The following is a 17,249-nucleotide window of genomic DNA, read 5'->3' as shown; positions in this document are numbered from 1 at the left end:
CCCAGCCCCGGACCCCTACGGAATTCCTTTAAATCCCTCGTTCCGTTACATCTCTGCATCCCTTACATCCCTACATTCCTTTCATCCATACATTCTTTTCATCCCTACATTCCTTACACCTCTTCACCCCTTAAATCCCTACATTCTTTTCATCCCTGCATTCCTTACATCTCTTCATCCCTTATATCTCTACATTCCTTACATCGCTTCATCCCTTACATCCCTACATTCTTTTCATCCCTACTTTCTTTTCATCCCTACTTTCTTTTCATCCCTACATTCCTTTCATCCCTACATTCCTTTCATCCCTACATTCCTTACATCTCTGCATCCCTTATAATAAATATGTTATCTAGACTGCGTCGAGTAAAGGTAAGTAAAGGTAAGTTTCTGCCGCTAGGGACGCTATGTTTTCGAGAATAATGCGAAAATTTCGAAAAAAACAGCGCCCCTAGCGGCAAAAAAGTGAACTAAAATTTCGATATCGAATCAGCGCCATCTGGTTTTGAAAAAAGGAACTAAAGCATGCAGTAATTTTGGCCCTCTGGCGGCAAAAATGTGAACTAAATTTTCGATGTCGAATCAGCGCCATCTGGTTTTGAAAAAAGGAACTAAATCATGCTCAGTTTTTGGCCCTCTGGCGGCAAAAATGTAAACTAAAATTTCGATGTTGAATCGGCGCCCTCTGGTGACGAAAGAAGGAACTAAATTTGTATAAAATCGCAGGCCTTATAGCCGCAAAAATCGCCTCAATTTCAGGGAGGTACTGGGATGTATGGAATGCCGAAATATAAGAGATACAAGGATGTAAAGGATACAGGCATGTTAGGGATGCAGGGTTGTAAGGGATGTAGGGATGAAAAGAATGCAGGGATGTAAGGGATGCAGGGTTGTAAGGGATGTAGGGATGAAAAGAATGTAGGGATGTAAGGGATGCAGAGATGTAAGGAATGTCGGGATGTAAGGGATAAAGATATATAAGGAATGTAGGGATATAAGGGATGAAACGATGTAAGGAATGTTGGAATGAAAAGAATGCAGAGATGTAAGGGATGCAACGATGTAAGGGATGAAGAGATGTAAGGAATGTAGGGATGAAAAGAATGCACGGATCTAAGGGATGAAGAGATGTAGGGAATGCCGGGATGTAAGGAATAAAGATATGTAAGAAATATAGGGATATAAGGGATGAAACGATGTAAGGAATGTAAGGATGAAAAGAATGCAGAGATGTAAGGGATGAAAAGATGTTAGGAATGTAGGGATGAAAAGAATGCATGGACGTAAGGGATAAAGATACGTAAGAAATGTAGGGATATAAGGGATGAGACAGTGTGGCATCTGGGGTGTCAGGTACCCCGATATATCGGTAGGCGCTCTCTGAACAAAGTCATTTGTTGGATCTCTGGTCACTGTTTTAGTTGATTTTAGCGTAATTGACTTTTTACAGAAAAACACGTGGAGAAACAATAAATATGGCGGTAAATATTTGATTATGATTTATTGAAAATTATAATTGTTTAAGAATTTACAGCCTTTAATACTGTAATTGATGGTAACGCGTTCGTCGACAAAATACTTCTAAATTTTTACCGGTTAACCTACATGCAGTGGATATATATTTTTAAATGTCTAAATATTTATTAAGTGCGTTATTTTATTTAATTATGTATTATAATGAAAACTATAACATAATCTTAATATATGTTGTAAAATTTTTTCTCACCTCTGTGCAATGCATATGAGGCAGGTTGTTATGGCAACTATGAGTTTGATCTATTTCTATGTGAATTACATACTGAATGTAAGATGTTATTGTACTATACTAATGTTTTTATTTCAGGCTGTTGCAGCTGCAAAAGTACAAGAAGTCCGTGAAATCACTAGGATAGAAAGAATTGGAGCACATTCCCATATTAGAGGCTTAGGGTTAGATGATAGCTTAGAACCCCGTCATGTAATATATTTTGTTATTACTTGTTATCATTTTATTATTTCCTACATTAATTGAATGTGATCTCTTAGGTGTCACAGGGTATGGTTGGTCAGCTGATGGCACGCCGGGCTGCCGGTGTTGTCTTGGAAATGATTAAGGATGGTAAGATAGCAGGACGTACTATACTGTTGGCAGGTCAACCTGGCACTGGAAAGACTGCCATTGCTATGGGAATGGCCCAAGCTTTAGGAATAGATACTCCGTTTACCTCAATGGCAGGTTCTGAGATATATTCCTTAGAGATGAGTAAAACTGAAGCTCTGACTCAAGCCATTAGAAAATCTATCGGTGTTAGAATCAAGGAAGAGACAGAAATTATAGAGGGTGAAGTGGTTGAAATTCAAGTTGATAGGCCTGCCACAGGCGTTGGTGCTAAAGTTGGTAAACTAACGCTGAAAACAACAGAAATGGAAACTATCTATGATCTGGGAAATAAAATGATTGACAGCTTAATGAAAGAAAAAGTATGTTTCCTTTGATTTTTCCTTAGGTTCGTATCGTTGAACTGCTTGTAAAATATTTCTTTACCTCAGGTACAAGCCGGTGACGTAATAACGATCGACAAAGCCACAGGAAAAATCAATAGACTGGGTCGATCCTTTACCAGAGCTCGGGACTACGATGCAACTGGCTCGCAAACGCGTTTTGTACAATGTCCCGAGGGAGAGTTACAAAAACGCAAAGAAGTTGTACACACAGTAACGTTGCACGAAGTCGACGTTATAAACAGTAGGACTCACGGATTTCTGGCGTTATTCTCTGGTGATACAGGAGAGATTAAATCGGAAGTACGAGATCAAATAAACGCCAAAGTTGCCGAATGGCGGGAAGAAGGAAAAGCGGAAATCGTTCCGGGTGTTTTGTTCATCGACGAGGTTCACATGCTCGATATCGAATGCTTCTCGTTCCTAAACCGTGCGCTCGAGAACGAAATGGCACCTGTCGTGATTATGGCTACGAATAGAGGTATTCACTTTGCTTCATTTTAATTCACTCAAGATTAATTGCCGGATGTTGCAGGTATAACAAGAATCAGGGGAACAAATTACAAAAGTCCTCATGGTATTCCAATAGACTTGTTGGATCGTATGATTATTGTCCCTACGAGTCCGTATCAGGAAAAGGAATTGAAGGAAATCTTGAAGATAAGATGCGAAGAAGAAGATTGCGAAATGGCAGACGATGCTTTAACAGTTCTTACTAGAATAGCCTTAGAAACGTCGTTAAGATACGCGATTCAATTAATTACCACCGCTTCTCTCGTCAGTAGACGAAGAAAAAGTACCGAAGTAATTTCTTCATCAAATTTACCTTGTATCCTTGAACAATCACGAAAACAGTTCACGTAACTTGTTAACATTTCTTTTCAGGTTAATATAGATGACGTAAAGCGTGTTTATTCACTGTTTCTCGATGAAAATAGGTCAACGCAGTTTCTCAAAGAATACCAAGACGACTTCCTGTTCAATGAAATACGTAAGTAACTCCGGCAAATAAAAGTTATGTTATATTAGTCATATTTCTTTATGGAATCTTTTCATGTTCCAGCGGATGAAGCGATGGAAATATCGTAACTACAAATAAATTATACACGTTACAACCTTATGTTAAGTGTTCGTGATTCTTTACTTCATCAGCCGGGATCCCAGTATCAAGAGCATGTGAACGTGATATCAGAAACGATGGTTATATTTCAAGTTAAATACAAAAACTTAACAAATTCTGTTTTTATACTTGCTACGATTTGGTTTAAAAACTTTTGATTTTATGTTCATCTGTTATAACTGTGAATAAATTTACAAAAAAAAAATATATATAACTAACATTAATCGTAGAGGTAAATTAATTTTTGGCGTGAAGTTTCCGTTACTGCATGAGATGCAAAATTACAGTTACAATCGCACGTTGCTGTACAACACCAACGAATTTCCATTGCATCGTCGACGATAGACTTTTAAACCCGCCACGAAAAAGTTTATCGCGATGGACTCGAGGAGAGGTCAGCTGGTAACTCGCATGCGTTACCATTTACCTTACGTTTTCTTCTCTTGGTTCTTCTTAACTGTAACAAAATTTACAAACGTCAACGATTGCTGCTTAATCGATCGGTGTCCATTCTGCTTACTCGTTATCAATTTTAGTCCACCCTCTGGCTTGAACGACGACTGGGCCTTCTTGTCTTTCGATATGAATCCCAAACCGTATTCCACTTTGTACACCGGCAGAGGAATTACCGTGGATGAAACTGGTACCATCACTGAAACAAAGGAAGCATTTTACACACCTGTGTAATCGGTGGAATTCTTTGGAAATTAGAAAAACTGTATGCGGAGTACGTAACGTTAGAAATGCAGCAAAGAAGAATCACGAATTGACGGCGGAAAATCGAAAGGTCAGAGCACGTATACGGTGAAGGTATTAGAAGGTTTTGGATCGCGCAACTATTCCGTCAGCTGGAATGCCACACTGAACCGTATCGAGTGGTATTTACGCGGATTAATTATCATACCAGCTAGCAAGTCGCAGAACCGATACAGCTTGGTATGCGCAGTGATTCTCAGGTACCTTTACCGAGTCAACGCTGAAAGTTTTGAGAATCTGTTATATACCAGATTCTATTTAAATTAGTCATTTTCAAACAGAAATGAATACAATAAACATGGTATTTGAAAGGTTTTCAGCTAGCGTTACGCAAGGCGAACACATTTTAGTTTCTTTTTTTTTTCTTTTTTATATCGAACAGGAGGGAAGGTTTTAGGTATACCAGTTTTAGACTCGTCGATCCAATTAAGCATACCACCCAGTCTTCCTTTATGCAACATTGTAGAGAGTGTCCCAAAACAGCTTATGCAACTGATCAAAGAATATATTAAAATTACAAAATATATTCTTTTTTTCATTCATTCTTTTTTAAGTCGTATCAGTCGTTTTGTGGAGTACGGAATATTTACATGTTTCGGATATTTCTACATCAAAGCCAATTATAGTATTTGCCAAACAAACAGAGTACCCTCCTTGAAAGCTTATTAATACCCTTTTAAACTCCTCGATGCCGCGGTTATTGACAGAAAACCGATCGATAGGTCTCTGATCGTTACGTGTCTTAATAAACGGAAAGTTAATAATACAGGAAATATATTAAATTTAATTAAAATCCTATTGTAAGAGCTTAGATTGACCAAACTCTGCCATTACGGGGTTGAACTTCCGTGTTGTTCAAACTCGGAACAAGTTCCAAGTCGTCGCTAAGTTTCGTTAAGCAATCACGGTGTTTTGCAAAGTAGAAAGGGCAACAATCGACGCGAATATCTTTCAGATGTCCCTCTGCGTTTCCACTATCACAGTGCAGCACGAGTATATCCTTTCGAATCGCTGATTCGCGTGACGATTGCACTTGCCGTAACATTGTTGCAATCGCCTTAGATCTCCTTTCCGTTCGTCTTTAATCGCGTAAGGATAGTCAAGGACGATTCGTTCGAGCTCAGGAAAGAGGATCTAGAAATTTGCTTTTCCGACTGTTCGCGACGGGATAAGATATCCCATTGGTGCATAGTCGAGGTACGAAGTGGCTCTGAGAACGGAGGGAATGGGTTTATTAATCTTCGTCTGGTCGCGGAGGCAAAGTGGAAAATTAGAAGGCGCGAGGCGGCTCGCGTGAACCGAACGCAACATCTTTAAAGTGTTTGCTGCGGCAGTTTGTCATTTCTTTTTTTAACGTTATTGCATAAATTAGAATGGCAGAGAGGGGAATTGAGATTGCCGTGCTAATGGTCTGACGAATAGCCGCTTCGAAATTTTTATTTTCTACATTTTATCCTTGAGATCGATTAATATTATAATTTCACTGTGTGCTTGGAATAATAATTAGCTTTGATGTATAGAGACGTTAATTACTCAGAAATTAGTAGTGTTTCAATTCTCTGATGGAATTTTAATATTAACACTTTGACTGCCACGCTAAAACCATTGAAAATTCATTATATTTTTATCCACAATTTCAAGTATCTAATACAAGTATTTGCAAAGAATTTCTAATAATATGAGTGATGAATTCCTATTGAAATTCAAGCTTTACCCATATATGGGTAACGTGGTGCTCAAAGTGTTAATAGCGAAGCAACATCTCAGGGCTATTAAGGAGTCGATAACTTAATGTTACTAATAATCCAATAACTCGAAGTTACTAATCGCCCGATAACTCGATTCGCCTAACGACCTAATAACTCAATGGAATTAGCTTTCTTAACCCGTCCCTCGAAATACAAGCCCTGCTCATTCCGAACGTATATTTCTGATCTTCCTTGCTTCCTGTACCTGTTAATTTAATCAAGGCTTCTGAATCTATTTCAAAATTAAATCCAGAAATACAACTTTTGTTTTGATAAATATGGTGAACCAGGCGATAAGAGTATCCTGGAGAGAAAGGATCAACAAGGGAGGAGACACACGTGTTTATAGAGATCAGAAGAATAAGCGATCTACTTTGATGGTATCCTGATGGCCTGGTTATAATCGAAGCCCACGCTGTTCGCCAACTGACGTCACCGTTCCGTTATTCTCACCTGTCAAACTCAAGGAAATTCCGACTTTTCGAGATCGCTCTTTATTTGGTCAACGACGAAACGCGTCCTCCACTTTGAATTATCGAACAATCGGATTCTGTAACGTAACGAAATACATTTGTCCGTCAACTTTCCATTCATCCTCGGCCCGGTCTGAGTAACAGGACAAACATGGCTCGAGAAATTAACGTGCCATCGGTGTTGCACGAATTAGTCATCGGCAGTTAGATCATAGGCTACACCTGTTTATCGAGGTTCACGTGTTAGAAGAATCCTTAGCGATTACCTAAGCCGTTCCAAGTTGCTATCTACGTCGTTCGATTAGTAATTAAATGAGGTATTACAAAGATATCAATAGGAGAGAAAGAAGTGGAGTGTATCGATCTGCCGAGGCAACAATTAAAGTGAAAGTTTTTGTAGGTCTGAGATGTTCCTGCCCGACCAAGACCTCGATCTCCGTTGAGATCGGAGAAAGAGAAATTAAGACTTTCGATTTTTGAGGAAATCGAAAGGAGATTCAAAGTAGCTCCATTCGTTGCAATCGGTCGCTAAGTCAGTAATTAAGTTATAACAAAATCTAAATCAACATCCGTTTAATCAAACTTCGATTAAAAAGGCGCGAATGAAAATCCTGAAATATTGACTCACCTGGTTCGAACACGTTATCCTGATTTCTCTTGTAAATCGTGGGTTTCGCGTGTGTCATCGCGATCATCGCGAGGAAACAAACCAAAAGGATCCTCGAAACACCTGACATGATTTCGCGCGAGAAACAATAATTTTTTTGCAAAACGAAATGCACCGATCGAAGAGAATGAAGTTCGCGCGCGACGTTGCTTCGCTCGGCGATGTTTGGACCGGCACTACGCCGCGCAAAGACTAAAGAGGTGAAAACACTTGCCACGAGTGGGGAAAGCTGGGGATAAACAACGAAGAATCGCCACTCTCCGCTGGCTTGTAGTCAAACTTGAGCAATACCTTGACTTTCCCTTGCATTTTCCATCTGGAAAGGAAATTTTCCTTGCGTTATAGGAAATAAGTGGCGAGGAGTGGCAGAGAAACAAATTAAAATAATTGTAATTAATGCCATTCAACGAATCCTTTCAATTTCAAAGGAATCGAACCGCAACGATACAATTTCTCCGATTGCTTTTCAAAGTGACGAATTGTGTCTGGGCGGTGTAAAGGTAGAAATCACGCGTCAAACTTGTGCCACTCTGCGAGACAAGGGTTGAAAAGAAAGGGAGAAAAGGCAGAGAGAAGGGAAATAGGAAAAGGCTGGCGTGGCCTGCGGCATCCACGAGGCCCGACATCGCGTCGCGTGAATAGCGAATAGCAAAGCCGAATAGAAGCCACGGTCGTTCCCTCCTCCAATCTCTCTCGATCCTTTCACTTTTTAACCCAGTTTCCATTGTTGGACAGGCAGCCAGGTCGTTCCTGTCACGCCTGCCGACTACCGATTCAACCAGCCTCGTAATTAACGCTGTATCGTCCGCTTCCCTTTTCCTCTCCATCTTCTCCGGTCGCTTTCTTTCTAGCGCCAGCTTTTCCTCCCGCTCCGCGCTTCGAACAATGCGTTTTTCACGGCGATATCGCGCGCGATTCTCGCGTTTCACACGAATCTCCCACACGATTGGGATATTCACCGACGATTTTCTTTTTCCTTCCGCCGTGAACGAGCGAGGAGGAGGCTGGTAGATAGGGCGTTAACCCTTTACCTACGACGTGCTTAGACTGAAAATCGCTGAAGGGAGGATTCTTTAAAAAGGAATCTAGAAAATCCTTTTATATTAGATCAGCGGTCACCAAACTACGGCTCGCGGTTCAGATCTGGCCCTTCAAACAATTTCATTCGACCCTGCGAAGAAATATTTATTTTATAAAAATTTATGATTTACTTGCGAACACACGGCAACGATTCTTCTATTGTTCTATTGTGATTTGGTATAAGTTATAAGATTTCCTTGTCTCTCACGTTGTCCCAATGTTGCCCTACCCACTTTGTCACATCCTTCGTGTCTTTAAGAATTTCAATCCGGCCCGTTTCTCAAAAAGGTTGGTGAACCCTGTATTAGATGATTTCCGAGGAGAAAGAAAGAATGTACGTTCCCAGAGGAGAAACGTCTCGAGATTATCTTACAAACTTTATCAATGTTATCTTTTAGAAAACAGAAGGCGAGGTTCTCTCTGTCTGCTGTTGGCTGCGATTAAGATCCGCACTCGGATGGGAGTCGAAAATTGAAAGGACAATGGCTGAAATAGGCTTGCGAGGCGTGCACGTTGACACATCCGTCTGGTGCCAGCTATAATCTAGCCGTTTCGTGTATCTAGAATATACGACAGGCGAAATTATTCCTTCCACCCTCTTCCCGCCGGTGTCAGCAGCGGATCAGAAAGGTGCACGTGACAGGAATCCGGCCTAAACGAGCAGGCAAATGGTCCGTGAAACTGTCGCCTCGTCGGAGCAGCTTCGAAACAAGGAATCTAGTCGAAATTTTCACGTAATCGATTGATCAGGTTATTTCGAAATTTCTTTCTTTCTCGATGAAAAGGAGGCTTGGAAACGTAACATTCAGAAGGGTGCAGGAGATATCTGGATATCCGGATTTTACACGAGTGTGCACTCAGTGAAGCACAATGGACAGCCCGGTGACTAAGCCGCATTTCCGGGATACGGGAGAAGTTTTCTATTCTCCCTGTCTATGTTCGCTCGTTGCTTCCGTGCTTTCCGACAACCCCGTGATTAATGAACGATTCGCTAGCTGAAAATTTTCGGACCTCGGGATCCAGCATTTCCAGACGGGAAACAGTTTTCATGTTCTGCTATCCTGATTGGGATCTTCGAAAATCTCGATTTAACGCAGTGGAAGGAAGAGAATTTTGTATTTAGAATATCTCGCCAAGTATAGGGAATGATATTCGCGGAGAATAATTTCCAGGCGAAAGGATGCAAATTTGTCTGGCGACTATCGAGGAATTTCTTGCAATTAGCATTCGTCGTGGACGCTGAGGCGTGTCTCTTCTATCTGGATCCCCCGTGAAAAGGTCTGCCCGTCCATCGAAACGGTACACGTCAATTCCGTTTGACGGCTGTCGAGCGATCTTCCCGAATACCGGATACGATATTCGATGAATCAATACCGGAGAGTTTCAAGCTAGTGAATTATTTTAAGCAATTAAGGTTCCCTACCAGTCGACAGATTCCTTCTTCCTAAGTTCAATCACCAAATGATTCTGGTCCGACCAGGGATATCCCAGATGCTGACGCTGACTCGTTTCCGTTTCGGAACCGACTTAGTTTCCGATCGTGATTTATCGGAAAGCAAGTTTGAATGGTATTAAAAAGTTTCCGAGGGAAGGTTCGTTCACTCTTGTGTATCTAGAGCGTTCTCTAATAGAAAACACAGGAGTATTGGAAGTCAGGGATCGGAACGAGGGCAAGTGGGGAAAATGATAGAAAAATGAGGCTGTCGAACGATCTCCGCATAGCTCATATTTCTTCGATGTATCTTCCGTTGGTCCGGCTCGTTTCACGATGAAAATGGCTTCGCGAAGGGCTCGCCGTAGGATGATCATCGATAAAGGTGAAAGCAACCAGCGGTTCCGCGTGCCACTGGCAAATCAACCTATCGACCCTCCTATCTACCTTGTTTCCGCTTCCGTCTCGCCCTGTTACACCCGCTCGATGCTTCGTTCCGACTGTACCTAAGTGGGCTTACGAGCATGCAACAAAAGGACCAAGAGGAAAGTATATGGAAATGCAAGTTGAATACGTCGACGGTGGGAAACGGACTAAAGTAGATAACAGAGTAAACAGGAAAGACACGGGATGGCGGTGTTAAAATCGGTGCAACGCTCGTGCAAATCAAGGGAACGAGGGAGAGATATTCACTGGCAGGCATCAGCGTGTAACACGCGTGCGCGCGATTACGCGTATCCCTGACAAATAACCGAACATACCGGTTCCGGCGTCCCTCACGACCGTTCCCGACCGCCACACTCGTTGGGGTTGGCGGACATTTCGACAAGGATGAACGCGACGAAACGGAGGGGAACGGAAGAGAGAGACGTGGATAGGTGGAGATGGAGAACAGAGGAGAAAGGTACACAAATGACGACGAGGGAAAATCGAAGAGAAAGAGAGAGAGAGAGAGAGAAATGGGTGGCGGTAAGAAGGGTGTACTACCCCTTGCAAGAGCCGAGTCTTACCGCGTTAATTGCAAGTACTTCCCTCGGGGTACCGCAACGGGTATACAGTTCCACCCACCTTGCAGCTTCCACCCTTATCCAGTAGGGTTTAAGGGTACGCAGGGATGATTCGCGCACCCCTTTTTCCCTTTTCATGCTCACCCGGCTCCTTTCATTCCTCGCCAGTGGTTAAAATATTAGGATTTCCCCGAGGTCTCGTGCGTTCGTGTTAGGGCTATCGCGGCAAACCTCCTCCTCCTCCCTTATTTCTTCCCTTCTTTTTTTGCGGTGACTCGTCAACGGCTCGACGCGACGCTGCTCCAGCCGATTCTGCTCTCGAAAACTCTCTCTCTCTCTCTCCTTACTCCTTGACACCCTCGTTCGAAGCAACGGGCCAAGATTCGAATCAAAAGCCACCTCTTTCTCTCTCTTCGAACTCTATGGATTCTCTCGATAACAGCGTCCCTCAAACGTCTGTGATTTATTTCAAAAATGAAAGAAGATACGAAAATTCCAAGCTCAAACCGACTCGATATTCTACTTCCAGCTAGAAGCAAGTTTCGAAACCGTGTTTAAATCTTTTCAAGCGACTATTTTTTTTTTTTTTACTCGGTAAGACGTGTCAGAAAGGAGCGAAAGGGAGAAAAGGAAGAAGGGTGGTTTCACGGTGGCAGATGCGAGACACCGGAATGTAGAACGTACTAAATTACTTTCATCTGAAGTGCTCGTATTTTTCATCCGTGCATTCCCCGCTTGTTACGCTCGCACGCCTCTAATTATCAAGTTATTGCAAAACGAGCGTGATTACCGCCGGCGTCCAAAGGAAACGCGTTTGATCGTTACTTTTCCACGCGTTTCCTTAACTCTTTGTATCCCCAACCATTTTCTACTTCGAGCTTTAAATTAATGCAACGCAAATGGTATTTCGTTCTACTTTTAAATCATTAAATTCTCTGTCTTTAGAGTAATCAGTGTAATCTCGATAATTACTGAAGTTCGCTTCGAAAGAGAGAAGAGGAAGAAGGACTTTACAAAGGCTCGACCCCCATTATTCTAAGTGAAATCACGGTGGTAATTTATTTATAAACTCTTGATGGCAATGCTCCGTGTCGAAGTTCGTACTTAAAGGAGCCGGCTTGTGTATTGTGCCCCGTGGGAGCTGGCTAACAGACCCTCGTGATTTACCACGCCCCAGGCTCTATGTACGGAATACACATTTAATAGAGATCGCATTTACGGCTGCATAAATCAAACTACCGCGGCAACATCGACTTTGCAACGTCAAGCTCACGTTGCATTTCATTTCGCCGCGTGTACCATCGCTCTCGAGCGTCCAGACGCATGGGACACGCGATGTAATGGAATATAAACGACATCGAAACGTGTAAATTTTATAAAAAGATCGTGGTTACGGAACGATCGAACGATAAACGAAATAAAGGGAAGGTTAAGAAGAAAATGATCTTATTTTCACAGACGTCTAGACGAACGTTTCTCTTTGACGAAGATCTTTCGAGGGCGTAAAGAGTGGCTTAACCTTTGAAGAAAAAGAAAAAGAAGAGAAACGCCCTTTGCTCTCGAGGAGGAGATATTAGGAAAAATGTAAAGGTAATAGAAGTTTGAGGAACGGCGAAGAAAACGGATGGACAAGCAAAAAGCCGATGAGAAGAGAGCATCAAAGAGGCTGGAGGGAAAAGAAAGAAAGGTGAAAGAAGGTTGGCAACGAATAAGAAGAGGGCTGTTTCAAGTGTCTGCTGCTGTTCTGCCCTGTGTTAACACTTTACGCCTCCCTTTTTACCTATTACCATCCCCACTTAAGAACTTTCCCGCGAATATGGACGGTCCGACTCGTAAAATACAGCCGCCTCTACTTTCGAGCGATACCCCGGCTGCAATACCTTCCGAATGAAAAAACTTTCCCCGGAATCTCACCGTTCGATATTTCTTGGCCGCGAATCAACTTGCCAACTGCCGGAAATATCTCGTTCAATGGCAATTTGATACGATTTCTAGCGATAAAAGACAAGATGGTGCAAAGAGGAAAGTTTGAAAATTTCTCTAAATTTTAATTTTTATCCATAGAACAGCGAAAGGGTTAATAACCTTATTTAAACCTAGACGAGCGCAGGCGGATCGATGAGTGTTATTAGATTCTGGCAGACAGCAGGAGGCAGTATGCATTGCGGGGCAAACAATGCTCGTTCCGAGGACTCGCCACGGTGCAGGATGCTTCAGACTGCATTCAGCTTCCGGTAGCCGTTCTCTAGTCGGATGCAAGTGGTGCGCCGTGTACGAACGACCGTGTCGTCTGCGGTGTACGGTGAATAGGCTCAGGCCAAGTGCCAACTTTCAACTTTGTTTACTCGTTCCGTGTACGATACGAGCGGAACGCAACCAACCGTCGATTCTACCTTTTAGCGCAACACGTTGCGTTGCTATCGTTTCGAAAAAAAGAAAAAGAAAAGAAAATCTTGCGACGTCGATGAAGCTCGTCTGGTTGGTTTTCAGCGTTACGTGGCTTGATTTTCGACGAAATTAAAGCAAAAGCACCGGAGACAGAGGCGAATGGTTATCGCGTATCTTTCATTTCGAGCAACAGGCATATCGGTCGATCTGGACGGGGATGAACGATATATCCCTTACTCTGACGCTAACTAGTCGGAGCAGAGGAACAGTTTGTAATAAGGGATGGATAGAGGGCTGGATGGAGCGAGCGAACACGAATGATACAAATGAATAGCGCGTACAGAGACTTCAATGAGCGTATCTCTGCCGGAATAATGTAAACACGGAGGCAGAGCCGGACACGGTACGGATACACCTGCAGCCGTGTTTGCGCGAGGCCCGAGTGCAGTCTGCGGAGGGTGCATCGACCTTTAAACCCCGGAGATTTAATTCCTGCCTGCATCGCAACGTCTCCCCCGTGTATCTCACTTAGACGCGTTCCACGATTTACGCGCCGGACGAATGCCAAAGAATAATGCCTTTTCGACCGTCTTCTTTAAAGGCTAACGGGGATTTTTCTGTTCGATATAATTTCGGACGATTTATTAACCGAAGCGTATTTATAGCGATTAACTGCGGAAGACAGTACCGAAACTCCGGAAAAGGCAATTAATCCTTGGTGGCCCGAACTGTCGGGACCGGAAGGAAGGTTTATTGGTTTATTTCGTACCCCTCGCCCGTGTCGCGACCAAATAACTAACAAGTACCTGACGTTAAAATTCCACCGAACAGAGCGTAGCCGAGCAAGGAAATTCCGATCGTCCCGTTTCCAACCCTTTTCATCCGACCGTTTCGCGACAGATCAAAGGCAAAGACCCGTTAATTTACGCGTGTACAATTAACCGAACTCCACCGGTGCTCTTTGCAGACGTATTCGCGAATTTTCCTCCTTTTCGATATTAATTGTCCTTCGTCTGTCGCGGATTTTCCCGGACGCGTCAGAAAGAAACGTCAACGACTTCGCTGCATGTCGTTTGTTTTTCTTTTTTTAACGGTATTTTATGCCGAACGAGGAGGAATTTACGAGCGAACGAAATGGCAGTTCATTTTAATCGGTCGATTGTTCGTTTCGTTTCTACCTGGACCGATGGATTCGAATAGCTTTTATCGGCGGACCTGTTAAAAACTGTATTTTGACAAATGAAACAATTTCGCCTCTTTTACGCCTCGATTTGGCATCGATCGATTCTGGTACGCGGTTTTAATCTGTAATAATTTCGAGTCGATCAACCGAACCTCGCTGATTATTAATTGACGAGGTATCGGCAAGAGTCTATCGTATTGTGGCTTTACGATGATTCTATTTGATGAAGTATAAATACGTGAAAGAATTGACCCTTCTCTCCAATTTATTGATTCCCAAAAAAAAAAAGAAACAATTCAAACTCTGGAAATCTTCGAACTTCCAGAGTGTTCGTTCAAACCTTAGTCGACATAAAATTCGTTTTACGATCGCATAAAAGAAACAGTCGTGTCGATTTCTCGTTTGGCACATAGTAGATACACCGTTGAATCTATAAAAATAGGAATCGAGTTCGCTACGGGGATGGAAGATTTACAAAAGAGAAATGGAAAAAGAAGCAGGTTGTCAGTCGGTCAGAACTAGATGGTAAGAAGCCATCCCCCAGGAGCTTTCCGGTGTCAGACGCTTCCTGTGTTCCTATCTGCCTCTATATACCTATCGATCCTCGCTCTGCACCCTCCTCTTTGTCCCATCCGACTGTCCTCCCTCTCTTTCGCCTTCCCTCTGCCCTTCCGCTACCCTCCAGTCCTCGATCTATATTGCATTCGTACCCCTCTACAACCGAGCTATCCTCGCTCCAGCCATAACGCTCAGGGTAATTTTCCTTGCATATTTATATGCACGTCTCATCGAGAAAAGTGCCAACCCTAAATGCTACTTCTTCTTTTCCTTACGCTTTTACCTTTACCTTTACGTTTCTTCACTTTTTACACCGGTTCAACAGCGTTTAACTCGTTAACTCCTCCAACTCTGAGCGGACGTTTCGCGTACCTGATGAAAATTTCGTTACACATAAATGTCATCGTTCGAAAGGTAACTGGAATACCCTTTTTTCATTCACCCTGAACGGATCGCTGACCGAGGACTCGCGAGAAAGTTGTTGCGGATGTCCATCTCGTGGGGGGTAAAAGTGGCCACCGTAAAAACATCCTACAGGGAATCGTTCCGAAGGAAAGTTTTAGGAATCACCCTTTTCGAGCTTCCTGGTTCAAAGGAAACATTTACAATCAAGTAGAAGAAATAATTTTTGATTTTTTTTTTGGTAAAATTATTCGGTCTCTAATGAGGCGATCGAATCAAGTTGCTTCACGCGATCGCCAAGTTGTTCAACGATAATTAGAATGCAGAGGGGCACGCAGGGTGTGCATATTCGAGCAGGTGGAAAGCAGCGAGTGCTATACACGCTTTCGTTAATAATTAATCGGCTAAATGATTAATCAGCATCCAACCGACCAAACTGTCTGTGACTTAACCCTGTCCGATTCGATCATGAATAATGCATCGCGTTGATGTAACTTCGGGGTTTACTTCGATCGCAACAGTCGATAGTGGCCTAGAAAACAACCTTATCTTCCTAAGAGATTTGCATGAAGAAACTTGAACCTTCTACCTGTTTACTTTAATCCATTCTACTTGCCCGCCACGGGATTTGATTGGATATCATACCGAGATATAAGGTTTATGATTCAAGCTCAGCTCGCGGAAAAGAAATTTTTGTAAAATTTTTAGAATCTAAGATGCCGAACACGTAGAGGGAAATCGTTTGACACGGGTCATCGTGTACCATCCGAGCGGAGTGCAAAGTAATTTCCGGGAGAAACAAGGGCTGCGTTTACACGTAAAAATGAGTGTTTGGCGAACCTTTCAACCACCCTCTTACCCGTTGCAACAAAATTTCGCCGAAAGACTGCTTCTTGCCTTCTCAAGATCTAAGTATATACGCCCTCTAAAAGTAATAAATTCCAATTATTTAAATTAAAAATCGACCACTGCTTGCTGCTAACCTTTTAATTATTTCCTTCTTTCTTTCTTCTTTCTCCGTCAAGAATACTCAAGAACCATTTATACCAACAGGTGCAATGGAATTAAATCGTGTCCATGTGCGAAAATAATTTCTATTAAATTCTAAGTTGAGGAGTTAATGAAGTAGTACGACTTTACACGATTTATTTAATTTTCGTTCTTTTTTTTTCACCCCAGACACGAACCAGAAACAGCCACCCTGGTACCGACGAGAACAGGCCAAGCCACCCTCTACAACGTACACTAAATCGACGAACTAAAGTCTCCCCTGCTTCGACTCTCTCTCTCTCTTACCTTCAGCGATGGCTTTGATCCCTTCGATTATTAATCAATCGCTAATTAATCTTTCGTGATTTATATTTTTCTTCTTATTATTGACAAGGAACGGTGTATCGTAATAATTTGTTACGAGGACCACGTCAGAAACATTAACGAAGACTTAATTAGCTAATGGAAGTTATCAAAGGAAAGGGAAAAGTGTATCGAGTAAATATAGATCCTCGAAGTAATTTCTCCCGCGATATCCAAGCTAAAGTAAAATTACAATTTATAGGTAATTTTGAAATGGATTTGTGAGGATGTTAAACGTGTTAACAGGTGAATGGCTCTTCTACAATCACTTGAAAATAATTCATGATCGTATCGTGTTACTACTGCAAATGTAAACAGGATTAATTCGATTCAAAGTCACAAGTTATCGACGCTTTGAATAGCAGATCGACACGTTAGTTATATCGGAGGTGTATCATTAAAATTACATTAGTAACGATGTGTCGCGCTATACACCGATATTTCTACTGCGACAGGCACCGTGTCAACGCGATTACTATCACTAGGAGATCGGCATTTTCAGAGTGAAACGTTGAACATCGTTAATGATATACTAATAACGATGATATAATTATTAAGAACTGAAAAAGAAGCACGATTCTTGTTCGGAACAGCTCGGTGG

General features: G+C 42.3%; 3 protein-coding genes across 3 annotated transcripts in view; 1 reads left to right on the top strand and 2 right to left on the bottom strand.

Annotated features, from left to right (window-relative positions):
- Positions 1 to 1,436: 1,436 nt before the first annotated feature.
- On the top strand, positions 1,437 to 3,686 carry rept (RuvB-like helicase 2 rept). The gene is made up of 7 exons (XM_034331136.2): positions 1,437 to 1,481; positions 1,844 to 1,957; positions 2,026 to 2,460; positions 2,530 to 2,962; positions 3,017 to 3,285; positions 3,367 to 3,472; positions 3,545 to 3,686. Exons 1-7 carry the CDS (start codon positions 1,476 to 1,478, stop codon positions 3,568 to 3,570), a joined length of 1,389 nt encoding a protein of 462 aa, XP_034187027.1. The 5' UTR covers positions 1,437 to 1,475; the 3' UTR covers positions 3,571 to 3,686.
- Positions 3,687 to 3,800: 114 nt separating this feature from the next.
- Positions 3,801 to 4,833, bottom strand: LOC117607453 (uncharacterized). The gene is made up of 3 exons (XM_076692257.1): positions 4,761 to 4,833; positions 4,122 to 4,253; positions 3,801 to 4,058 (listed from the first exon to the last, which is right to left on the bottom strand). Exons 1-3 carry the CDS (start codon positions 4,816 to 4,818, stop codon positions 4,030 to 4,032), a joined length of 219 nt encoding a protein of 72 aa, XP_076548372.1. The 5' UTR covers positions 4,819 to 4,833; the 3' UTR covers positions 3,801 to 4,029.
- Positions 4,834 to 7,480: 2,647 nt separating this feature from the next.
- The window catches only part of ATP7 (copper-transporting ATPase 1), a 47,738-nt gene continuing 37,969 nt past the window's right edge, over positions 7,481 to 17,249 (bottom strand). The window contains exon 17 of the transcript XR_013063478.1: positions 7,481 to 7,561. The gene's annotated coding sequence lies outside the window, so the exon portion shown is untranslated. The remainder of the gene's footprint in view (positions 7,562 to 17,249) is intronic.

Source organism: Osmia lignaria, chromosome 14 (assembly GCF_051020975.1).
Source record: "Osmia lignaria lignaria isolate PbOS001 chromosome 14, iyOsmLign1, whole genome shotgun sequence".
Taxonomy (NCBI): domain Eukaryota; kingdom Metazoa; phylum Arthropoda; class Insecta; order Hymenoptera; family Megachilidae; genus Osmia; species Osmia lignaria.
This window is presented reverse-complemented; position numbering and strand designations above follow the sequence as displayed.

Excerpts from the sequence above, each read along its gene's own strand:
- rept (XM_034331136.2), top strand. Across the intron at positions 3,286-3,366 it reads GACGAAGAAAAAGTACCGAA|GTTAATATAGATGACGTAAA; the intron begins GTAATTTCTTCA and ends ATTTCTTTTCAG. Across the intron at positions 3,473-3,544 it reads CTTCCTGTTCAATGAAATAC|CGGATGAAGCGATGGAAATA; the intron begins GTAAGTAACTCC and ends TTCATGTTCCAG.
- LOC117607453 (XM_076692257.1), bottom strand. The coding sequence starts at position 4,818 with ATGTTGCATAAAGGAAGACTGGGTGGTATGCTTAATTGGATCGACGAG. Across the intron at positions 4,254-4,760 it reads GATCGACGAGTCTAAAACTG|TGATGGTACCAGTTTCATCC; the intron begins GTATACCTAAAA and ends CCTTTGTTTCAG. Across the intron at positions 4,059-4,121 it reads TGGACTAAAATTGATAACGA|TTAAGAAGAACCAAGAGAAG; the intron begins GTAAGCAGAATG and ends ATTTTGTTACAG.